The following is a 23,144-nucleotide window of genomic DNA, read 5'->3' as shown; positions in this document are numbered from 1 at the left end:
AGGCTCCGTCCCTCCTGGGTTGAGGAGCGGGACCCACATCAAGGGCCAGACGTTGGATGTTAATGCCCAAAATGCCTTCGCATTTTAGCCCTTATATCTTGAGGATCATTTTTTGGCTTAATTAGATTGATGTGATTTAAAGATCGCAGGTCAATGCATGAGACGCGAACCTAAGGACACTTCACAATGTTTTCTTCTCATTTAAAGCCACTAAGGAAACAATAGAAGCCAAAGACAAAAAAAGAACAGAATATGATAAGAGTTAACCCTTGGTTAAAGCTGGCAAACTGTTGATTTCATCAGAGTAGCACAAATTAGAGATGAATACATTTTTCCCTCTTGCCATACTCTTTTGAATGGCAATATCGTTGGAGTATTCTCTAAGATTAATATTAGAAACAAGATCCATGGATCTCATATATCATCACACTATACTAGATAATATAATGCCCCAGTATTATTATTATTATTATCAGCAAGTTTTGGTGCTGCAACACCTTTCCGCCTAAATTGAGTGGTTCATGAAAATGCACCTGCAAGTATGATGCGATCATGCTCCATATTTAGGTGCCTTCCAAAGTTTAAATGCCACCTCATGGAGAAACCTGTCTGCAAGTATAGCAAAATTCCCCCCTCGCTGCATGATAGGATAAAAGCACACATCAGCCAGGAAATGTAATCTTTACCAGATATGAAAAACTTATTATATTATGATATTTAAATTTCTTCATAAATTAGACAAAATGCTCAAACTGTATTGTTATAGGGCATACAATGTTTTTAACAGTGTAAAGGTCAGATCTATAATAAAAAGTCGACAAGTATGTTAATATATGAGATAACTACTGCTTTTAGTAGTTGATTCAGGTGGAAGAGATGACAAACAACGGTCCACGTTTCGTGGCTACAATAAGTCCATTGTAAATAAAACTATGCATGACTATGAACTACTGATTATGATTTCAGTTAATATACACTATTACGGATACATCAACAAGGAACAATGATTATTACTACATGACAGTTCGGAGGACATGCTAGGAAAAAGAGAGCAGTTCTGGCATAATTCCACAGGGACAACATCAGTTATCTCCGTGATGAGAACAATCTACATAATGACAAACAAAAGCTACAGAAGCATAGGTTTACACATTATGATATATCAATAGCATGCATTATAGTCCACATACCGGAAGGATATATCAAAATCTTAAATTATATTGTTTTAGATGATAAGCCACACACAAAAGCCTGACTGTAAGCATTAAATCCCATCAAAGCACAATTACCTCCTTAAATTCTTCAAAGCCAAACTTGTTGGCTGTATCCTGGCGAGTTACACCCTCCTGCCACTGAGCAATCAACATTGGGTGGTGATGCCTGCAATTCATTAATAGGTTGTCAACAACATCCTAACTACAAGAAAGACCATAACCCAATACAAGTAACTTATGATACCTAATGTCTGTCAATATATTTCCACTTTTCATGGTGTAGCTTTGACGAGGACGAAGCAACAATAGATCAGAATTTGTTTCAGCTGATGAGTTCAAAATCAAGGAGCAGTTTTGGTCACCATCAGAAACAGTACCATAACCTAGTATAATGGAGAAATGCAGACGACAAGCAATCTTTGATCCAGGCTGAGCTGCATGCATCACTCCACCGACTAACTTGTTGAGAAAATCAGTATCGGTTTTGATAACCGTTGATCCTTTCTCATCTCTCAACTGATCACAAGGCTTGATGTGCAAAATCACTAAATCAAACTCATATTTTTCAAGAACATCCCCTCCTGAAAATCCTAGAAGTTTCAGTAATTCAAACACTCTGATGAGGTTATCAGAGACTTCTGGGGGTTCAACACCAGTAGGAGTTCGCCCAATCAACTTAGAAATTTGTAAAACACTAAAACCAAGATTTGCAGCAAAGGATCCAACATCAGGGCAAGTGGTAAGTATGGCAGCTCTAAGGCCCATGAACCTGAAATTTAATAGAAGACAATTATTTTTATACCCAAGACTCTTATAGAAATAAAACTTAACTGTATCACAAGTAAACAGTCTTGAACCTCTTTGAGATTGTTGGAACTGAAGAATCTTTTAGGTCTTCAATCATATCTGTGTTACCATGTTTTTTCTGAAACCCAAAAAACAAAAAGACACAAGTCAGATACTGATAGCTTGTTCTTCTTTTTCCAAGAAACATACAGCAGTAATGTAATCTCATCCTCACCATATACATATCATATGCATCCAGTAGCTGTGATAATTCTCTAATTACCCTGTCATTTTCTGATTCTGAGGTTCACATACAACCAAAAAATAATGAGTCCATCAGTTCAACAAGAGGAAACGACAACTAAAGGTTGCAGCCTAGCGTCTAAGAAAGAGATAATGGGCATAGAGAAGATATCTGCTCAAGCTATAGCTCATCCAAACAAACTAACACTTTTTGAAGATAATAAAATTTATCGACAATAAAATTAAGAATACCGATTGCAAGTAAAGCAAGCTGTTATGCTTTTGTAGCCTTTCTTATATCATCGAATGTGTCACAATGAAACAGGGATAAACAGAGACTGAGATTTTAGATAAAATATATAATATTGAAAGGATGCCAAATCTTAGAAGGTTGGTAAAGCTTTGAAGATGACGGAACTCAGAACCATTCTCAACATGGACAAATTCAGAGGCAGGTACAACGTCTTCCCTCTGTTGTCAAGCAATGCCAGAAACAAGAATCATAAAGAAATGCTATAACTTCATATCAGTTCCCCTCGCAGAGAACAATCAAGAAACAATATCAATACAAACAATGCCATTGTGCTATGAAACCGGTTCTTCACTTTTTGCAGATAATAATACCAACACAAGTTACCAATCTGTCTAAATTTCAAGTCTAGTACCTACAGATATGCATACAAAACATAACATTGTAAAATACATCAATGACCAACATTTGTTAACAAAGCTAATGTCACCATCCATATGACAACCATAAAATCAGCAACAAAATACAAAATCATGCATATAATGAATATGACATTCATCCAAGTAAGTTAATATTACATGGATCAAAATCATCAAACACAACTATAACAGGCATGTTTAAAGGAAGTTCCTAATGCATAACACTAACAGACTTCATGAAAGAACAGAAACATACAAATTCAGATCTTCAAACTTTATAAAAACTACTAGGAAGAGAAGTTTTACAGATTTGGTCACTAAAACAAATAATCTAAATTTCAATCATCCAAAGCAAAAAAATTCAGGACATCCAAACATGTGGAAGAGAGAGAAAGAGAAGTCTTAAAGTACTTAGCGCGAATATTCTGACTTGAATGAACAAGAAGAACTAAAATAGGTGATAACATTCCACTACATATAGACATGTAGAACTCATTCTTATTTCAAAACCCTAGTTTACTATCTCAGGAAAGGTGAAAACAAGGCATATTCAACACAATCTGCACTTATTTTCGCCACAAATGGGATGCCAGAGAGAAGAAAGGTGAAATTCCAAGTGAAAGACAGAGTAGGACACTATAGATAGAGCAAATCTATGGAACATATTGTTAGTCCACACTGATCCAAGTTCCAGTAAATTCGATTTTCATTCTTAATAAAAGAGAACCAAGAAACATGAACCTTCCTTTCAACATCAAAAGATGTTGGAACATATACTACCCAGCTCAATCTTTAACCACAAAGCCCTCTTTCTCTCCAACCAAAATCCAGACGATGATTTCCAACAAATCACACTCATATTTCTTCTCTTCCTTTAGTGCGTAATAATAGGCCAAGCAAAATCTTTTCCTGGATAAAAATTTTAAGCGCAAACACTCACTAATCACAGAGATAATGAACGCTAAGAAAACATGGAACCCTAGCGACATCCAAAGCCCCTGTCAATCAGGCGGCGCCGGAGATCGATCGATCATCGCTGGTATCTTGCATTGTAGAACATATAGAAAAAGGAGGGGAAGGAGAGAAGGAGACTTACCATTGGGGTCGGGAGGAGCTCTAAGTGAGAGGAAGCCGCAGGAGGCTCGGGAGGCAAAGGAGTGGAGATGGGCGTGCGGCGACGCGACGAGGGGGGCGTGGCCATCGCCGTAGATCACCAGCGCTCGGCTCGGCTTGTCCGCCATCGCCTCCCTCCGCCGGCTTTGAGATCTGCTGCCAAGGCTTATTACCGATGTGGGAAGCAAATTTGGCCGAGGAAAAGCCACAGCTTTCTGCGTTCTTCCTATTTATCTCCGCTTTTTGAGATTCTTTATTTATGTATTAGACATTAAATCTACTATTATCGAGACTAATTTCCATTAATATCCTTCGATTAAATAAATTATAATAATTATGATTAAAGAAACATTTAATTAATTTTAATGGATGTTTACACTTGTAGGCGTATATATACATAAATGGTATATTATATTTTATCTTTAAGGATATATAGATACAAAATAAAAGGGGTTTATAACTGCCTCCTATCTAAATCGCCATCCGAGCAACCACTTCACTTCGTCACTGCCCAAATGGCGACCGCAGCCTCCGCGACACGCTTCCCGCTGCCCGCCACTCTGCCTCCCCGTTTCTCCGCCTACCGGATCCCCGCCCTCCGCCTCGGCTCCACCGGCCGGCTCATGGTGCGAGCCAGTGTCTCCGTCGCCCCTCCTCCGTAGCCCGCGACGTCCCCAACCGGCATCGTCCTCGTGGACTGCCCCGAGGCCGGAAAGGTCAACCGCCTCAAGACCGTTTACCTCGAGAAGGTCGTGCCCCTCCTCGAGGAGTTCTCCTACGAGAACATCCACGAGGTTAGGGTTTGCTCTCCTGCTCCGGCCCCTTCCTTCTTCCTTCATCTACAGCGTTAGGTTACGGGTGCGGTATCTGTTGGGGACGGGGTTTTAGGTGCCAAAGATAGAGAAGATAGTGGTGAATTGCGGGATGGGAGATGCGGAGCAGAATTCGAAGGGGTTGGAGGCGGCAATGAGAGACTTGGCGCTGATCACCGGGAAGAGGCCGGTGAAGACCAAGGCGAAGAAGTCCATTGCAAGCTTCAAGCTGAGGGAGGGCGCCACCATCGGCATTGCCGTCACCCTCCGTGGTAATGTAAACAACTTTATGTCGTGGCCTCGGGGCCGACGCGGCTTGGTTGGGGGTCCGAATGACGGGGATCTCGCGTAGCGTCCCTCGAGATCTCTCGGTGGTCGATTACGGCGGTCCAGTCAGGATGTCGCGTCATGAGGGAAGCTTTCGTCACGGTACCGTGAAGAGGCGACCCCGTTCTCACACCTGCACACAGGTTGGGTCGGAAGCTCGGCCCGACCCCTCCGACGATCAAGTCAGTGGATGCGAAGGGAATTTTTTGTATGAAGAGGTCTCCCTTTTCATTTAGAACTTTGGGGTATTTATAGGTAAGTTTAGTGTTACCTGATGTGCCTGCCTGTAGGAGCAGGACTGTACCTCTGATGGCGTCTGACATTGTCGTTGGCGTTGCGTGGAGAATCGAACTGTCGCAAGGTATGGGCGAGCATCGGTCGTCGTCCTCCTCTGCCTCGGCCAAGCGCGCGGGGTCAGGCAACGATGAAGTCGTTGTCTGAGAGCGGGTGACGTCAGCACACATTGAGTCGGCATTATTGCCCTCCTCCTCGGGCAGAGTGTCGCCCAGGCGTGGCTGACGTCGTGGCACATCATGTCGCCTTTATTACCCTCATCATATCCCCCCCGAAAGGAGCTATGCGTCGGTTGTTGTAAAAAAAGGGGGGAGTCCGAGGCATGGCTTCAGCCTCCGGTACCGCGGTAGTCTCAGGCGACATGAGGTCAAGCACGTCTCGGGCGGGCAAGCCGCGCCGAGGAGGTGGTCTTCGAGCGTCACGAGACCAAGGAGCATGCCTCGGGCACGTGGGACGCGCCGAGGAGGTGGTCCCGGGGGGCATGGAGCCGAGGAGCACGACGCAGGCGGGCTGGCTGCGCAGGTGTGGTCTCGGGCAACATGCGGCCGAGGAGCACGACGCAGGCGGGCTGGCCGCGCAGGTGTGGTCTTGAGCAACATGCAGCCGAGGAGCACGACGCAGGTGGGCTGGCCGTGTAGGTGTGGTCTCGGGCAACATGCGACCGAGGAACACGACGCAGGTGGGCTGGCAACGCAGGCGTGTCTCGGGGAGCAAGGAGCCGAGGAGCACGACGCAGGCGGGCTGGCCGCGCAGGTGTGGTCTCGGGCAACATGCGGCCGAGGAGCATGACGCAGGCGGGCTGGCTGCGCAGGCGTGTCTCGGGGAGCATGGAGCCGAGGAGCACAACACGAGCGGGCTGGCCGCGCAGGTGTGGTCTCAGGCAACATGCGGCCGAGGAGCACGACGCAGGCGGGCTGGCCGCGCAGGTGTGGTCTCGGGCAACATGCAACCGAGGAGCAACTTCAACCGATAGCTCAGCTGCGCGCGGGCGCGGGCGGCCAGGTTGCTTTCTTCTTGGGGAAGCTCAAGGGGTCGTCTCTTTCGGGAGTCGCCGTCTTTCGAGGCTGATATGATTAGCGCCTCCGTACTTCGCACCGCGCTGCTGTTGGCCGCCACGTCAGGCTATATTTATGGCGAAGTGACGTTTGCGTCTTCGCAGTGCACTTCCGGAGAGGAAGGGTCGTCGTTTTGGTGGGATGTGGCCTATAAATAGCGCACCGTCGGCTTCCTGCACGTCCTGATACCTGCATTTGCTCAACCCTCTCTTCGAGCGACCTTGTTTCGTACCCATCGGCTGCCCTACCTTCCTTTCCAAGACTTGGTAAGGATGGCTTCTCTTTCTCTGCCCTTTTCCTCCTCGCCTCCTACTTCCGGTATCGTCGGAGAGGGGGCATTGCCGGCGAGTCCTCACTCGTCGTTCGAGGAAAGGGCTGTCAAAGCCCTTGAATCGCTAATGTGGCCACATGACCTCGACTCAACTGTGAGCTAGTCGTCGCTCGGCTCCCTCCGGGATCGTTACGGTATCCTGGCGGAATTCATGCTCATTGCCCCCGAGCCGGGGCAACGGGCGTATGATCCTATAGCTAGGGGCTTCGCCCTAACCCTAGACGCCTTCGAGGCCGGGTTGCGCCTCCCTCTCCATCCAGTCATAAGCTCCTGTGTCTCGTGGTGGCGTATCTCCCCTTCTCAGATGGCGCCAAATTCCTGGCGCTATCTGGTGGCGTTCCTAGGGGAATGCTACTACGCTAGGATTCTCCCGAGCCGGTCTCTTTTCCTCTCCTGCTTCCGTCTATCCAGGGGGTCGGGGGGTTATTACCTGTCCGCCCGACCGGGCTTCCGGGTCAGTGGGGCTCCTTCCAGCAACAAGGGGTGGAAGGAGCATTTCTTCTACGTATGCCATCCGGAGGGTTAGAATTTTGGGCTCCGGTGGGCGGCGCGCGCCGTCGACAACACCGCCCCGGTCCTGGATGAGGAGGAGCGCCAGGCCCTTCGAAGACTGAAGGTGATCCTCCCGGCCTCCCGAATCATCCGGAAGATGACCGAGGCGTGGCTGGTCGAGGCAAGTCTGAGCCCGGTGCCTCGAGGTATGCCTTAAAGAAGGTAGTGGCAGGTCTTCATGTTTTTGGTGTTCTGATCGAGCTCGGTGTTTTCGTGCAGAAATGGTGAACCTCACTACCGTGCGCGGAGGGCGCTCTTCGTCAACCACATCCCCGCGTCAACCGGCCGGCCCGGGCATCGGTACGAGAGAGGCGCCGATGGAGCTCGAGGCCGGCCGTCCTCGGAAGAAGGCCAAGGTCGCTGCCCCGAAGAAACCGACTCCACCGAGGGCTCGGGCATGCGAAGTGGCGGAGGAGCTGGGCACACACGACCGGCGACGGGGACGTGGCCGGGGGGAGGCCGGTCCGAGCAACGAGGGGGCGGGAAAAGCGCCCAGGGAGCCCTCAATACGGGACTTGTGCCGCCTCCCCGCGGGGGCACCGAACGATTCCTACCAGGCGCGCCTGATGGGTGAGCTTTTGGAGGGCCAACCCTCCGACCGGTTAGCGGCCCGCTGGGGGGGGGTTGACCCGCGGGACCCGGGTATGGGCTGAAGGGGAAACTGCGGCCGCATTCATCCGAGGGCTTCATCCGGATATGGCTCACGAGCTGTATACCATGCCCTCGGATGTCTTGCTAGGCAAATCCGCGAAGTCATTGTTGTGGGTAAGTGTCTCGCTATTGGACCCCGTCCTCCTGTTTGTCCGAGAATGGTTCTGACTTTTCCTTTGCAGGGCCAACACTACACGATGGCGTTGGCGGACCACGTGCGCGACGCGGGTCGGGCCCTTGGCATTTTGTGCGATCGGAATGCCGAGCTGCGCAAGCAGCTCGAGGAGGTCCGTGCGGGGGCAGCTCCAGAGGCAGTTGCGGCGGCAGAGCAGCACTCCTCGAAGCTCGAGGCGGAGGCGACGCGCCTCTAATCTGAGGCGGGGGCGGCTGACCAGCGTATGTCGTCGTTGGAGGCTGAGGTCCTTCGCTTGAAGTCTGAGGCGAAAGCAGCTGAAGAGGAGGAGGATCTCCAAGGGCTCCTAAGGGTGACACAGACCGAGGCTCGCCTGGCCCGGAACGAGGCGGTCACCCTGACCCAGAAGCTGGAAGGGGCCCTAGCCGAGGCGAAGGGGGCCTCAGAGGCTTTGGCTGCCGAGCCGGATCGGCGGCCAGAAAAGGATAAGGAAATAATCGAGGACTACAAGCAATCCTCGAGCTTCCAGCTCGGGCTGGTCCGGTCGGGGCAGGTCACTTATGAGTACGGGTACCGGATCGCCCTGGGCCGGTTCAGAACGCGCCACCCTGGGCTGGAAGTCGAGGTAGATCCTTTTGCCTCGCATCCCAAGGATTTAGACGTAGATATGCCAGATGAGGTTCCCTTTGACGATAGCGTCGGGGTCCTGATGATTAGGGCAGAATTTTGTAATATTTTTGGTGGTCGGCTCGGGGTCGAGTCCTGTAATCTCTTTTTGTAATCCTCGAGTCCTGTTTCAGTCGAGTCCTGTAATTCCCAGTTTTTGAAATAAAAAAGGAAATTCTTCTTCTCTTGTGTCTTCTTCTTCTTCCCTTAGGCGAAAAACTTCCTCCTCCCTTGGGCGAAAAAACTTCTTCCTTAGACGAAAAACTTCCTAAGGTTCTGGACGTTCCATGTTCTCGGCAAAGAAGAACCGTCCATCGTCGCGAGCCGGTATGTGCCCGGTCGGATTACCTCAACAACCCGATAAGGTCCCTCCCATTTGGGGGCCAGCTTCCCCCTTGTTCGGGTCGGGTTGCTGACTTCGGTCTTGCGTAGGACCAGGTCGTTTAGCTTAATTGGTCGGGGTCGTACCTTCCGGTTGTAGACCCTTGCGATAGCTCTTTTATAAGAGAGGGCCTTCAAGTGTGCATCGGCACGTCGCTCCTCAAGCATGTCGAGGCCGGCTCGAAGTCCTTCGTTCGCGCTTTTCTCGTCATAGTTTCTTGTCCGAAGGGTGGGAATAGCTACCTCAAGCGATAGGACAGCTTCGGTTTCGAACGTGAGGCTGTAGGGGGACTCTCCAGTCGTGGTTTTGGGGGTGGTGCGTAATGACCATAAGACGCTTGGGAGTTCGTCCGTCCAAGTCGATCGGGCTGCGGACACTCTTCTTTTGAGCCCGTCTAGAATGGACCGATTGGTTACTTCTGCTAGCCCGTTCGTCTGAGGGTAAGCCACCGAGCTGAACCTTAGCTGGATTCCGTGGCTCGTGCAGAACTCCCGGAACCTTCTACCGGCGAACTGAGGCCCATTGTCTGTAATGATGGTTTTGGGCAAGCCAAACTGAGTCACCAGGTTCCTCCATACGAACTTTTCCATTTGCCGCTCCGTGATCGTCGCCAGTGGTTCGGCCTCGACCCACTTTGTGAAATAATCCACACCCACGACGATGTACTTCCGTTGTCCCGAGGCTGGGGGGAAAAGTCTGAGCAGGTCCAAACCACACTACGCGAACGACCATGCGCAATCGATGGGGGTGAGCGGGACCGCGGGCTGCCGGGGTGTGCGGGCGTGTTCTTGGCACGAACTGCATCGCTGTACATAAGCCTTCGCGTCCCAGCACATGGTCGGCCAGTAGTAACCTTGGCGAAGTATTTTGTGTGCCAGGGTTCGCCCGCCGATGTGTTCCCCGCAGACTCCCTCGTGGACCTCAGCCAGAACCGTCCGAGCTTCGTCGGGCTCCAAGCACCGTAGGAGGGGGTATGTGAAGGACCGCTTATAGAGTCGTCCACTCACCTCGGAGTACCACGCATGCGTACGACGCAGCGCCGAGCCGTAGCCTCGTCGGGAGGAAGGGTCCCGTCCCGCTTGAAGCGTAGCAACTCTTGCACCCATGTGATTAGCGCGCCGCCTGAGGCCACCGCTGCGATTTCGATGGCGCGGGCAGGGAGCTCCTCGACCTCGGGCCGGGCTTCGGGGGCTGGCTTTGACGCCAGCTTAGCTAGTCGTCGGCTCGTTCGTTCTCTCCCCTCGGGACATTAGATAATGTAAAATGAGGGAACTTGGTGGTCAGGTTCTTTACCTGTGCCAGGTACTTTGCCATGATCGGGTCCCGAGCCTCATATCCCCCGCTGAGTTGCTCGGCTACCAACTGCGAGTCGGTGAGGATGCGTATGGCGACCACCTGCATCTCGAGGGCCAACCTGAGTCCTGCTAGGAGCGCCTCGTATTCCACCTCGTTGTTAGTGGCTTGGAACCCGAAGCGGAGGGAACGCTCGAACGACCGCCCGTCGGGAGCTAGCAGCACCAGCCCCGCGCCGGCGCCCTTTGAGTTGGCCGATCCATCGACGTGCAGGACCCATGCTTCGGGAGGTTGCTCGGGATCCACGTCCTCGATCTGGGTTAATTCTGCGATGAAGTCGGCCACGGACTGGGCTTTGATAGCGATCCTGGGCACGTATCGTACGTCATGCTCGCCGAGCTCCACCGCCCATTTGAGAAGATGTCCTGCAACATCAAATTTAGACAAGATCTACCGAAGTGGTTGGTCGGTGATGACCTCCACCGGGTGAGCCTGGAAGTAGGGGCGTAGTTTTTGGGCTGACAGCACGAGCGCGAGTCCTAGTTTCTCAATCGGTGGGTATCGTTCCTCGGGCCCATTCAGGACGTGGTTGACATAGTAGATCGGAAGCTGTTCGCCGGAGTTTTCTTTGACCAGAATGGAACTGACTGCGTGCTGGGAGGCAGCCAGGTAGAGGCCTAGCTTCTCCCCAGGAGAGATTGAGGTAAGTCGGGGGAGGCTGGCCAAGTGTTGCTTCATTTGTTTGAAGGCCTCCTCGCATTCGATCGTCCATTGAAAATTCTTCGGGTTCTTCAGCGCCCTGAAGAAGGGGAGGCAGCGATCACCCGATCAGGCAAGGAAACAAGACATGGCGACGAGTCTCCCGTTAAGGCGTTGCAGGTCCTTGATTGTCCGAGGTGACTGCATATTGATGACTGCCTGGACCTTCTCCGGGTTGGCGTCGATTCCTCTTTCGTGTATAATAAACCCGAGGAACTTTCCTGAGGTGACACCGAAGGCACACTTCGTGGGGTTGAGTCGCATGCCGAATTTGCGCAGCGTGGCGAATGTCTCGGCCAGATCGGCAAGGTGAGCTCGAGCCTCTTGGCTTTTTACAATCATGTCGTCTACGTAAACTTCCATGCTTCGCCCAATTTGGTGGGCGAACATCTTGTTCACTGTTCTCTGGTACGTAGCCCCAGCGTTTTTCAATCCGAAAGGCATGACCTTATAAAAGTATACCCCTTGGTCGGTGAGAAAGGTTGTATGCTCTTGGTCTTCGGGTGCCATTCTGATCTGGTTGTATCCCGAGAAGGCGTCCATAAATGAGAGGCGGGCATGTCCGGCCGTTGCGTCGACCAGTTGGTCGACCTTTGGGAGGGGGTAGCAATCTTTTGGGCATGCATTGTTAAGACTGGTGTAATCAACGCACATCCTCCAGCTTCCATTGGGTTTCTTGACGAGGACTACATTGGATAGCCATCACGGGTATCTAGCTTCTTCTATGAAGCTTGCCGCTAAAAGTCGATCCACTTCTTCTCGTATGGCGAGCTGCCGATCAGGGGCCTGCCGTCTGGGTTTTTGCTTCACCGGGCGAGCGTCGGGTGAAATATTGAGGTGATGTTGTGTGACTTCCGGGTCGACGCCCGTCATGTCAGATGGCGACCAAGCGAAGACGTCGGCATTTTCCTGTAGGAAGCCAACGAGCTACTTTCGTTCTTGCTCGGGTAGCTCCGACCCGATTTTGACCGTCTGGTCTGGCCGACCCTCTAGCAGCGGTAAGTCGATGGTGGACCCCCTCGGCTCAGGATGGGGGGCTGGCTTCTTCGCCTCCCGAGGATCCGCCAAGGGTGGTTCGACCCTTGCTCTCTTGTGTAACTAGACGGCGGTTAGGTAGTAGCGCATAGATTCTCGGGGGCTTCTCGTGATCTCTCCGGTCCCGGCGTGGGTCGGGAACTTCACAGTTTGGTAGTAAGTTAAGACGATAACTCTGACTTTGTTGAGGGTCGGCCGGCCGAGAATAGCGTTGTATGCAGCGGGGAGGTCAACCACTAAGAAGGTGGTCATCACTGTCTTCGACCTCGACGGAGCTCCTAGGGTCAAGGGCAAAGTGATTGCCCCCAGCGGTGAGATCGAGTCACCGGTGAATCCGGTGAGCGCCGAGCACATCGGCTTCATGTTGTCTCTAGACAAGCTGAGCTTTTGGAAGGCGTCGAAGTAGAGTATGTCGGCCGAGCTCCTGGTATCGACCATGATCCTTCTTACTTGCGCATTGGTGATCCTGGCCGATATCACGAGCGCATCGTCGTGCTCGGATTGTTCGGATGCTCCAGCCGGGAAAGTGACCTCGGGCTCGGGCCCGTGCTTGGGAGCTTTGGTCGGGGCGGCTCAGGCGTAGGCCTTTCTTCCGGTCATGGAATCCCCACCAGATTGTCACGGACTTAGCTGGTTTTGCCTAAGTCGTGCGGCACCCTTGCGTGTCCGTCCGCAAAGGTCAACCTCCCCGAAGTCTCCCATTGTCCCTTAGGACCAACAAAAGAGAGAACGGGCTAGAGAGAACGCCTCAATCAGGATCTATAAGCAAACATCTTCGAAAAACACTTCATAGACAATGCAAATTACAAACAGACTTTACAAGCTCTGAACAGTGGCACAACAAAGGGTAAAATGGTCCATTATAGACCGAAAATCTCTCGTACGTGTCCACATGACACAACCTTTATTTACAAGCCTAAAGAGGCCACCAACCCAACTAAAATGGGACTATTAAGCCTTCGGCCGCCCCTCTACATGCTGTACAAGGCATGAACATGCCAAAAGACACGGACATACATAAGCATTACATCAAACATCTTGTTTAGAAGTTTGTCCGTGACATTCTCCCCCACTTATTCCTTCGACGTCCTCGTTGAAGCCTTTGCCGACACTGCAACTCCTCGCCTTTGCTGAGTCTTCAATCTTCTGCTCTAGCTACAATAGGCCTCTTGGCTCCTAGCTGCTCTCTGCTGCTGTTTTTGAGTATTCGAACCGTTGATCCGCCATGCTGCTTCAACTCGCCAATGACTCTGACTCTGGTGTGGGGTTGGCTGAGTTGTGTTAATCCTTATTGATTCCTGCGGATCCCCCAGATGAAGGAAAAGACTATCGTTACTGCGCCAGTCTCTCAAATTCCTCATGCTGCTTGAACAGGGTGGATGCTTGTTGGAGCTTTAACGAGCATCGTCTCGCAAACTTCTGAAGTTTTGGGTCCTTCCTCCACAAAATTTGCTCATTGACTCTTCCTTCACTTAGTTGTCACATCCAAGTAGGTTCGCATCACTTCCGCTTTCGATTGGCATTTCGTTGGGAAATGAGGCGGACAATCTACTCTCAGTAGCACTGATCACCGTTGGTGAGGATTTGACAACTATTGTCTTCCATTATCTTCGAAGGGTCTTTGAACATATGCAGAGCTCCTCTACTAGATAGATAAGAGAATTGGGGTACTCGGTTTCGCCCATTCTCTTAAGAGTTGAGAAGGCAAAGGTTACTTGACTTCGCCCGCCTCCTCGAGATTGTACTTCATGCATCGAGCTGGTTACTGGCCTTCGCCTGCTCTTTGCTCACACTTCTGAAGCACTTGAAGTGTTTGCACTCCTTGCGTTGAGTTAGTTACTGTGATTCACCTTCTCAATGCCATTGAACTTCTGGAATGCAGGAAGTTTTCACCTCGACTTGGAGTAATTCTCTCATAGGTTTGGTCGCCTTTGGGATTGTACCGTCTTCTCCATCAACCCTGTCGCTTACTCCACTGAGTAGCAAAGGTACAGCACCTCGTACTGCCTGCTTCGTTCCTTGGTTATGCACTCTTGCATGACCCGAAGTCCTTCACTTTCGGTTATCTTGATGAGAAGCACATTGACACCGGTCTTACGAAGTTCTTCGGCCTCTGCCCTTCAGCCTTGTCTCAGTACTTAGAGATTGCCTCTGCATTCTCCACCTCCTCGGCCCCTTTCACGACCAAGCGCTCTCCCTCCATGAGAGCAAGGGATCAATGACTTTCACGGAAGTCCCGCCTCTGCGGTACCATGGCGCTGCCATGCCCATGGCCCTACTATCCGTCACCTCGCATCTACATCCCTTTTCTTCACGGTCAGTAGATATGTCTCCGTGGCACTCCTCTGAGTCCACCTCTATACTAACTGATGCTTGATTTTGGGTAGCTAAGTCCCTCTGGACTCGTCGTCGCTTCCTCGCCCCTTTCGACCCCCTGCTTCAACACCTCTGTGTTCTCCAAGCAGTCCATTTGGTCGATGGAAAGACAGACTACAACTCCCATGCATGGCCTCTGCCATCACATTGTAGGGTTTGCACCGATTCTGTTCTCCTTAGCTTCCTTGGTAGTAACGTTCGCTTACTCGGCCTTGTCCTCTGACTTGCCGGGCTCCCTTAAGCGAATATGAGCTCTGGAGCAGTCCAACTCTCCAGCTGCTTCGATCATACCTCTGCATGATCAAGTCCCTCCCATGGAACTCACTGGTACTTGCATTCGAACTTTTCCCTTGGTGGAACACAGCCCCCATATGCTGATGACCAAGGTTTTCATCCGATGCAAAATTCGATGCACGCCCGGAAGACCCGCCTCTACGGTACCATGGCCTTCACTCCTTGAATCCATAGCCCTTCTTGCCGTCGTGTTGTTCACCGAAGTGGAGCTTCCAGTAGCTCCCGATCATACCTCCGTATGATCTAGTCCCTCATGGGACACAGTCGTGTGTATCGCATTACCACGAACTGTTCCACCGCGATCCGCTGCACCATGTCGCCTCCTAGTGACATCTCCATTGCATTCTGATCCTTGTGGAATAAACTCGAATTGTGAACCCTCCATGTGTGGCCTCTGCCAATACATCGCAGGGTCTCCTCCACCTTCGATTTTGTTCGCTCCTTTGGCAATCGACCTTCATCCACCCACTCTTGGGTCACACCTAGATGAAGCACCGCTCTAGGACAGTCCGTCGCCTAGTAGCTCCCGAAGTCCACCGACTTCACTGTAATTTATGCACCATTGTCTGGATCCTGGGCCTCTGCCCCTACCAGCACAATCTCCGCTGCGCACCTCTTCCTTCATAGCAAATTAAATGACAACACTGTGGCATATTCTTTAAGAGTACCCGCCTCTGCGTCCTCTTGCCCCATGCTAAGGCCTTCTGAACCCAACTTCGTCTCCGCAAATTGAGTTGCCTTAGTTTCTCCATCAAATGCTTTTCCGAGAAAAGGTGTATGTGCCTAGAAGCTCCCTTCTTCCTCGGCACCATGCAAGATGAGTCCGCTCCGTCAGAATGAAGGACCCATGGAACAACATGATCCTACTCTTGCCTCTGCAAGAGTTCATGTCCTTGACCTCTGTCTAAGGAAAGCACTGTGCCTCTGCTCCATGTTCCAACTTCTATGCTGGCTCCCTTCATGCGGCTTGAGTACTTCGCCAAGTTACACCCAAGTTGCTCCGCTCCTCGTTTTTGCATTGAGTTGATGGTGGCCCTCGCGCCCACCATTCCACGGGTCAGCCTTCCCTTGAGTCCGATCTCCACATCGACTCAAAGTGTGCCTTCATTTAAGTTGCTTTGGGTCGCTCCCCCACTTGATCTCGCAATGCATCCACCAATGCATTCTCTCAAGCGAGATCATGCGACGACTCCTCGCCGCTTGCTCAGTCCATCGAGTTTCGTGGAGTTGTTTGTTGAGGTACTCCTTCTCAACATGTGCGGTCCGTCGTACATGATTCTCCCTCTGGAGAGCCAGGACTTATCCCTCCTGGATAATTGTCCCATTGGAGCAACATCTCTCTTCGTTTCGGAGACCACCATCCCCTTGGACTACTCTGATCTGCTGAACAAACTGTGCATTGTTCTGCCTCCTGCAAACGCACTTGCTAGATTGCGACTCCACGTCAATACAGCCCCCGCTGCACCACTCAAGCCTAGCAACATGCTGAACTCGTTGCACACTTCAGCCTTCTACGGACGTATCCTTCACATGCCGAAGAGAAAGTTTCAATGCTCCATGGCGCCGAGTTTCGGTCGCCTTGGGATGGCCGCGAACATTCCATTGTCCGCATACAAGCCCATGCATGAGTACCAAATTCTTCGAGTTAGCAATTCCCCTCACCTCTGTGAGTTTTGCATAACTCTTTTGGTCGTTGAGCAACTCATTCCACCTTGCATGGTCTCATCATTTTCCAAGCGCCTCGCTTGGCTTGAGCACCATCAAGTATAGTTGTCAACGTTGAGCCGCAGCTCAAACTCAGCCATCCCAACCTTTGTGCGCTCCAAATTCTTCCAAGCTTACCTGTTCCCGTGGTGCCTCTTGCGCGAAGGGTTGGCCATTCCTCTGAATGCCAATGTCAGATGCCCGCTCCTCTGAGCGACTCCCTTTCCCCAAACGGTCGCGCGTGTGCTGACTGCCCTCAACGCAGCCCCGCTAGGTCCCCCACGTTTGCATGCTAAGTGTTTCTATGAGTGCTTGTCTCGCTCTGATACCATCTGTTACGGACTTAGCTGGTTTTGCCTAAGTCGTGCGGCACCCTTGCGTGTCCGTCCGCAAAGGTCAGCCTCCCCGAAGTCTCCCATTGTCCCTTAGGACCAACAAAAGAGAGAACGGGCTAGAGAGAATGCCTCAATCGGGATCCACAAGCAAACATCTCCGAAAAACACTTCATAGACAATGTAAATTACAAACAGACTTTACAAGCTCTGAACAATGGCACAACAAAGGGTAAAATGGTCCATTATAGATCGAAAATCTCTCGTACGTGTCCACATGACACAACCTTTATTTACAAGCCTAAAGAGGCCACCAACCCAACTAAAATGGGACTATTAAGCCTTCGGCCGCCCCTCTACATGTTGTACAAGGCATGAACATGCCAAAAGACACGGACATACATAAGCATTACATCAAACATCTTGTTTAGAAGTTTGTCCGTGACAAGATGCAGGGCCGCCAGCTATCACATCGATGTGTCGCTCGATGGGACCCTCCGGGCGCGGCGAAAGTTCCTTGTCCGGCGGAAGGTACTGGCCGAGATGCCCTCTACGAATAAGCTCCTCGATCTGCCTTTTCAACTCCCGACACTGTTCAGTGTCATGCCCATGCTGCCGGTGGAAGCGGCAGTACTTCGATCGGTCTGCAAGCTCTCGTGGACTCCTCATCGGGTAGGGATCTTTGAGCAGTCCCTTCTCCCTTATGTGGAGAAATATTTCTGTTTGGGACGAGCTCAAGGCGAGGAGAGGGGGCCTCGGTGTCGGCGGGTCGGATCTGTCCAACCTACGCCGTGATGCAGCAGATTGCTGTTGCCGGGGCGGCTCCGGCTTGACCCTCTTGTGCTTTTCGCGCCTCCCGGCCATCCATGTCTCTGCGGCGATGAACTGGCTTGCTCGCTGGAACATCTCGGGTACCGTCGTGGGGGGTCGCTCCACAAGAGACCAGAAGAACCTGGAAGGCCGTAGGCCTATCATGAATGCCTGCATCAACAGAGAGGGGTGAGCGTCTGAGAGCCCTCGGATTTGCATCGTAAAACAGTTCACAAAATAGGAGAGGGGCTCATCCTCCCTTTGGTTGAGTCCGACGAGCAACGCCATGGATGGCTTTGGTTGAGCGTAGGCCAGGAAGTTGAGCTCGAAGTCTCTAGCGAGCTGATCGAAGGAAGTGATGGTCCCGGTCTTCAGGCTGTTGTACCACGCGCGGGCTGGCTCCCTCAAAGTCGTCGAAAATGCCCTGCACATCAAGGCGTCAAAAGTCCCATATAGCGCCATCTGAGCGCGAAAAGCGGCCACGTGGTCCGCCGGGTCAGTGGCGCCGTCATAGGCGTCCAGCAAAGGGAGCCGGAAGTGCGGTGGGATCGCTTGATCTTGTATTTCGAGCGCGAACGGGGACCCTTGGTGTCTGTCTGTCCCGAGCTCTCCCTTTGACCTGCGAACCTCCTGGTGTACTTCGTCGAGTCGTTGACTAACAAGGCGCAACTGGGCTCGCAGGGCGTTCGTCGAGTCCGCAGATGGCGCCTCAAGCTTTGGGCGACTCGCCGTATCTTTCGCCTCTCGGTTCTCGGGCTGGGCTATTCGGTTCCGAGGCAAAGCGGGGAGCTCGGAAAGTGGTGCATGAGTCCGGGTGGGGGCCCCCTGCTGTTGCAAAGGCCGGGACATATGCGGGGGCGTCGGTTGGGAGACGAGCGGGATGATAGTTTGCACCACGCCCGTCAGAGCTCGAACTTGATGAGCGAGATCATGAAAGGCCTCGGGCGATACTGGCGACGGGCCGACGGGGGCACCGTCAGGTGGCGATAAACCCGGGTCATTGAACAACCGCCAGTAGCGTTCCGACGTTGCGGCGGGGCGTTCGTCTCGGGATTCATCACGCGGGGGATTTTCTCCCGGGGTGCTGATCGTGGGTAATCCAACAGCCGCGGGTTCGTCAGAGTGGATCTGCTGATCGCTCGATATTCGGACAGGCCCTCCTTCTAGCGTCAATCTGTTAGTGTAAACAACTTTATGCCGTGGCCTCGGGGCCGACGCGGCTTGGTTGGGGGTCCGAATGACGGGGATCTCGCGCAGCATCCCTCGAGATCTCTCGGTGGCCGATTACGGCGGTCCGGTCAGGATGTCGCATCGGGAGGGAAGCTTTCACCGCGGCACCGGGAAGAGGCGACCCCATTCTCGCACCTGCACACAGGTCAGGTCGGAAGCTCGGCCCGACCCCTCCAACGATCAAGTCAGTGGATGCGGAGGGAATTTTTTGTATGAAGAGGTCTCCCTTTTCATTTAGAACTTTGGGGTATTTATAGGTAAGTTTAGTGTTACCTGATGTGCCTGCATGCAGGAGCAGGACCGTACCTCTGATGGCATCTGACATTGCTGTTGGCGTTGCGTGGAGAACCGAACTGCCGCAAGGTATGGGCGAGCATCGGTCGTCGTCCTCCTCCGCCTCGGCCAAGCGCGCGGGGTCAGACAACGATGAAGTCGTTGTCTGAGAGCAGGTGACATCAGCATACATCGAGTCGACATTATTGCCCTCCTCCTCGGGCAGAGTGTCGCCCAGGCGTGGCTGACGTCGTGGCACATCATGTCGCCTTTATTACCCTCATCAAGTGACATCTCGACCCACCTCGTATTAACCTCGGTTTAAGTTGGACATTTGGGAATCTTAGTTGTTCTATGTAGTTCAATTATAACTATCTATCTCAGCTCTATGGTAATATTAATTTGTAGATATTATCACACTAGTAATTTCTTTCTACTTATCTTTCTCCAGTTTTCTTCTTTAGTTTGGAAAATGCAAACTATATGATTAATTTTGATGGATCATTCTTATGAGATTAGGTAATCATTTGACAGGATCATTGATGAGGATAGTAATTATGATAAGACTCGACTGACGTCAGATGACGCCTCACGCAACAGCACCTGGTCAATGCAAACCGGAACGCCGACCGAGGCGCATTAACATCCTGCCAAAGCTCAATTCTTCACGCCACGCCAACACAAAGTCAGACGCTACCAGCCTGCCCCCTGCATGCGAGCAGCTCAGGAAGCAGTATGCTTCCCTATAAATACTCTTTCGTTCATTAGAAAGGGGGGGGGGAGAGACAGACACACAAAAATACTTCTTCATCTGAAACCCCCTCCACATCTGCTAACTTGATCGTCGGAGGGGTCGGGCCGGCCCGACCTTTGTGCAGGTGCGAAGCCGAAGATCCCTTCAAGACGTGTAGGCGAGGAGTTCCTGCCCGGAGGAGACGGCTACACCGTCCCGATCGGACACCACACCCGACCGCCTCAGCGGGCTCGAGGAACGCCCCAGGGAGATCCCCGTTATCCAGACCCGAACCGAGCCGCGTTAGCCCCGAGGCCACGGCTCAAAGTTGTTTCCCACAACAATCATCGAGTATAATCAGCAGAGATTAACCTCTTGGTTGAGTAAAAAGTTCTTATTAAGTGTTATGATCATGCTAGAAATTGTTTGTTTATAGCAGTTCCAACAAATTATGTTGTTTAGACAATTACAATTGTAGTTGTTGTAGGTTTATGGTGGATATAAAAAGTGTATTGCATGATCTTTTGGTTTCGATTCCATTTAATAGTATGTGAATTGGTTTATTCTTAAAGCATACTAAAGAGATGCTGAGTCAATCCAAGTAAAAAGCTCAAGGACGCATATACATTCAGCATTGGACCATGTATGTGCTTTATTTCATGAAACATACTAGGAGACTATGCTCCCCCAAGCGTGATAAATATTGAATTCGCAACGAAGAGTTTTGTGTATTGCCAAGTGCTGCAGTATTAGACTATTAGGAGATCAAAGAAGTCAGAATCTCATGCTCCATAGATCTGTGTATTAGGTAGGTCAAGTCGAGTTGTTTCCGGATCAAATTCGTTGATCGATGCTCTGGTGGATTCGATCGCTTAATGAGTCTTGGAAAAGTATGATTCCGGTGTAAGGCAAATGCTGCATCTTGGAGCTGATTATGTTGAATCAAATGTTTGTGACCTGTAATTTGCTTTTCAATCAACATGTACCATCATACAGACACAAATAATTCTTCCATTTCTATGTGTGCTGTGTTCATATGCTCATGTGTGCTTGATCTCTTGGAAAGATGCTTGACTCGTTTCTGAACTGTTGTTACTTAACCTGTGGCTCATGAGCTAGCCCATTTGTCTTCTCAACAATCACTATTCATTGTTGTTTACCTGTTCAGCTTTTCTTAGTAGTAGAATCCTATACATATACGTGACATGGTCTCTTTAGTATCTGCGAACACATGACTAATATGTGAAGCTGCAGATGAGTCTCATACCTTTTTTGTTAAGCTAACTTGAGTTTTTTGCTGTTGACTATTTCACATTGTTTTTGCATTTAGCTGATATTTGTATCTGATATTAATTGTTGAGACTCTGCCTTAAAATTATGGAACGTATTTAAGGATCATTGGAGCTTGATTAGGTGAATAGTTTTGCTTAATGTAGGTAATATATTCCTTTCTGGATCGGCTTGTAAACCTGGGTCTCCCTAGGACCAGAGATTTCCAAGGTGTCAACCCCAACAGTTTCGATGGGCATGGAAACTACAGCACCGGATTTCGTGATCAAAGTGTGTTTCCGGAGATCCGATATGAAGCCCTGGGTAAGCAGAAATGAATGGATGTTTGCATCACGACCACGGCCAAGACGGATAATGAGGCTCAAAGACTGCTTGCTCTCCTCGGCATGCCATATCGTGAGGGGGCAGCCCCAACAGCAGCGATGGTGCGCAAGAAGAAGAGGAGGGCCAGGCCGCCCATTTTGATACCAAATCTAAGGGAAGAAAGTAGTAGCCAAATCTTTTTAACATGTTGTGGGATCAAGTGAGCTCCATGATTCATGACCTGTTTCGATCTATTTTTTGGGTTCGTTGTGAGATCAGATGAACTCTATGATTCAAGTCCCGTTTCAATCTACTTGTTAGGTTGGCTGTGAGATCAACTAACTAAAGTCTATGATTCATGTCCTATTTTAAACTGGGTAAAAGTCGAGAGGAAGAGGGAGACTTCCTATTGACTAGCAAACTGCTTCACTGAGAAAAGAAAACTACCTGTTAAATTCACTTGATTTGTCATTTCCATGATTCTCTAACTGTGTTTTCTGTTAATAACATATGTACATCAACAAACAAATGGTCGAAATGAATCCAACTTGTGAAACTTGAATCAGATGAAAGGGAAAACTAATGATGCTATAGACTCAACTATGGAAATGAATCCGCTATTCTAAGAGTTTATACTATGGAAATCATAAACCACTCCCCCATCTGTCCTCTACTTTTGATGCTTCACGTGTCCGGAGGCAACATGCGAAACACCTCAAAAGGTACGCCGTTTAATAATGGAGGAGATAGTCACCACACTTGACACCCATATAGCTTTGTCAGAGAATCACGAGAAACCGTGTTTGATCTTGAGCTCACTTGAGACTGACATGAGAGAGAGAGACGAATAGGTCACGAAACTAATCCCTTAACAATCTAATCCCTCAAGTTTTGGTAATTAAGTTAAATGTGTGTATAGTTCAAAACAACTGGACGTTGTCTGTGTGCGTTCCGTTGAGAAAGAATCGCGAGGCCAGGGTGGCTGATGGATCCGTGTCCGAACGAACCCCCGCGGCCCGTCGTCAGCTTCACCACCGTCACTAGACTCACGTACCCACCGTAATTTTCAGATGGGCTCTGCCGCACTTTCTGCGGCGCGTCGTCGGACAGGTGTTCCCGCCACGGTGAGGTACAACGCGGCGCGCTCAGGCTGGCTTTGGAGCACCGCGGCCACGCGGCAGGCTTCCGGAGCGGAAAAGACGACGGGGCGACCTTCCCCAGGTTCCCCACCAGCACTTTCTACTCCTTGGGACCCACCTTCCTCACTATTCCGTCCTCTCAGTGTCTGCCGGTCTTACGCGATCTCCTTCAACCCTTTCGCCCACGAGCTACTGGTCTTTACTGCCCTAACCAAACCTCAAATGCCTATTCCAAATCCAATAAATTGACTCATGAAAATTATTCGAGTTGAGTCAAATAGACCAAAGCAAACACTAAAAGTAGAAAAAAACCCTTGGCACCAACCTTATTCATCGACAATTGAA

At 50.6% G+C, this 23,144-nt stretch overlaps 1 protein-coding gene and 1 pseudogene across 1 annotated transcript; one reads left to right on the top strand and one right to left on the bottom strand.

The window, feature by feature from the left end:
- Positions 1–253: 253 nt before the first annotated feature.
- Positions 254–4,251, bottom strand: LOC135597432 (uncharacterized). The gene is made up of 6 exons (XM_065090367.1): positions 4,009–4,251; positions 2,236–2,300; positions 2,072–2,139; positions 1,459–1,983; positions 1,290–1,380; positions 254–637 (listed from the first exon to the last, which is right to left on the bottom strand). Exons 1-6 carry the CDS (start codon positions 4,151–4,153, stop codon positions 551–553), a joined length of 981 nt encoding a protein of 326 aa, XP_064946439.1. The 5' UTR covers positions 4,154–4,251; the 3' UTR covers positions 254–550.
- A 277-nt stretch (positions 4,252–4,528) lies between these two features.
- LOC135597430 (large ribosomal subunit protein uL5c-like) lies at positions 4,529–21,982 on the top strand (annotated as a pseudogene).
- The last annotated feature ends 1,162 nt before the right edge of the window (positions 21,983–23,144 follow it).

The sequence above is a fragment of the Musa acuminata genome, chromosome BXJ1-11, assembly GCF_036884655.1.
Source record: "Musa acuminata AAA Group cultivar baxijiao chromosome BXJ1-11, Cavendish_Baxijiao_AAA, whole genome shotgun sequence".
NCBI classification, from domain to species: Eukaryota; Viridiplantae; Streptophyta; class Magnoliopsida; order Zingiberales; family Musaceae; genus Musa; species Musa acuminata.
This window is presented reverse-complemented; position numbering and strand designations above follow the sequence as displayed.

Bases quoted from the DNA above. Each gene is read 5' to 3' on its own strand.
- LOC135597432 (XM_065090367.1), bottom strand. From the start codon at position 4,153: ATGGCGGACAAGCCGAGCCGAGCGCTGGTGATCTACGGCGATGGCCAC. The intron at 1,381-1,458 runs GTATCATAAGTT...AATGAATTGCAG, and splicing joins AATATATTGACAGACATTAG to GCATCACCACCCAATGTTGA. The intron at 638-1,289 runs GTAATTGTGCTT...CCTATCATGCAG, and splicing joins GCTTTGAAGAATTTAAGGAG to CGAGGGGGGAATTTTGCTAT.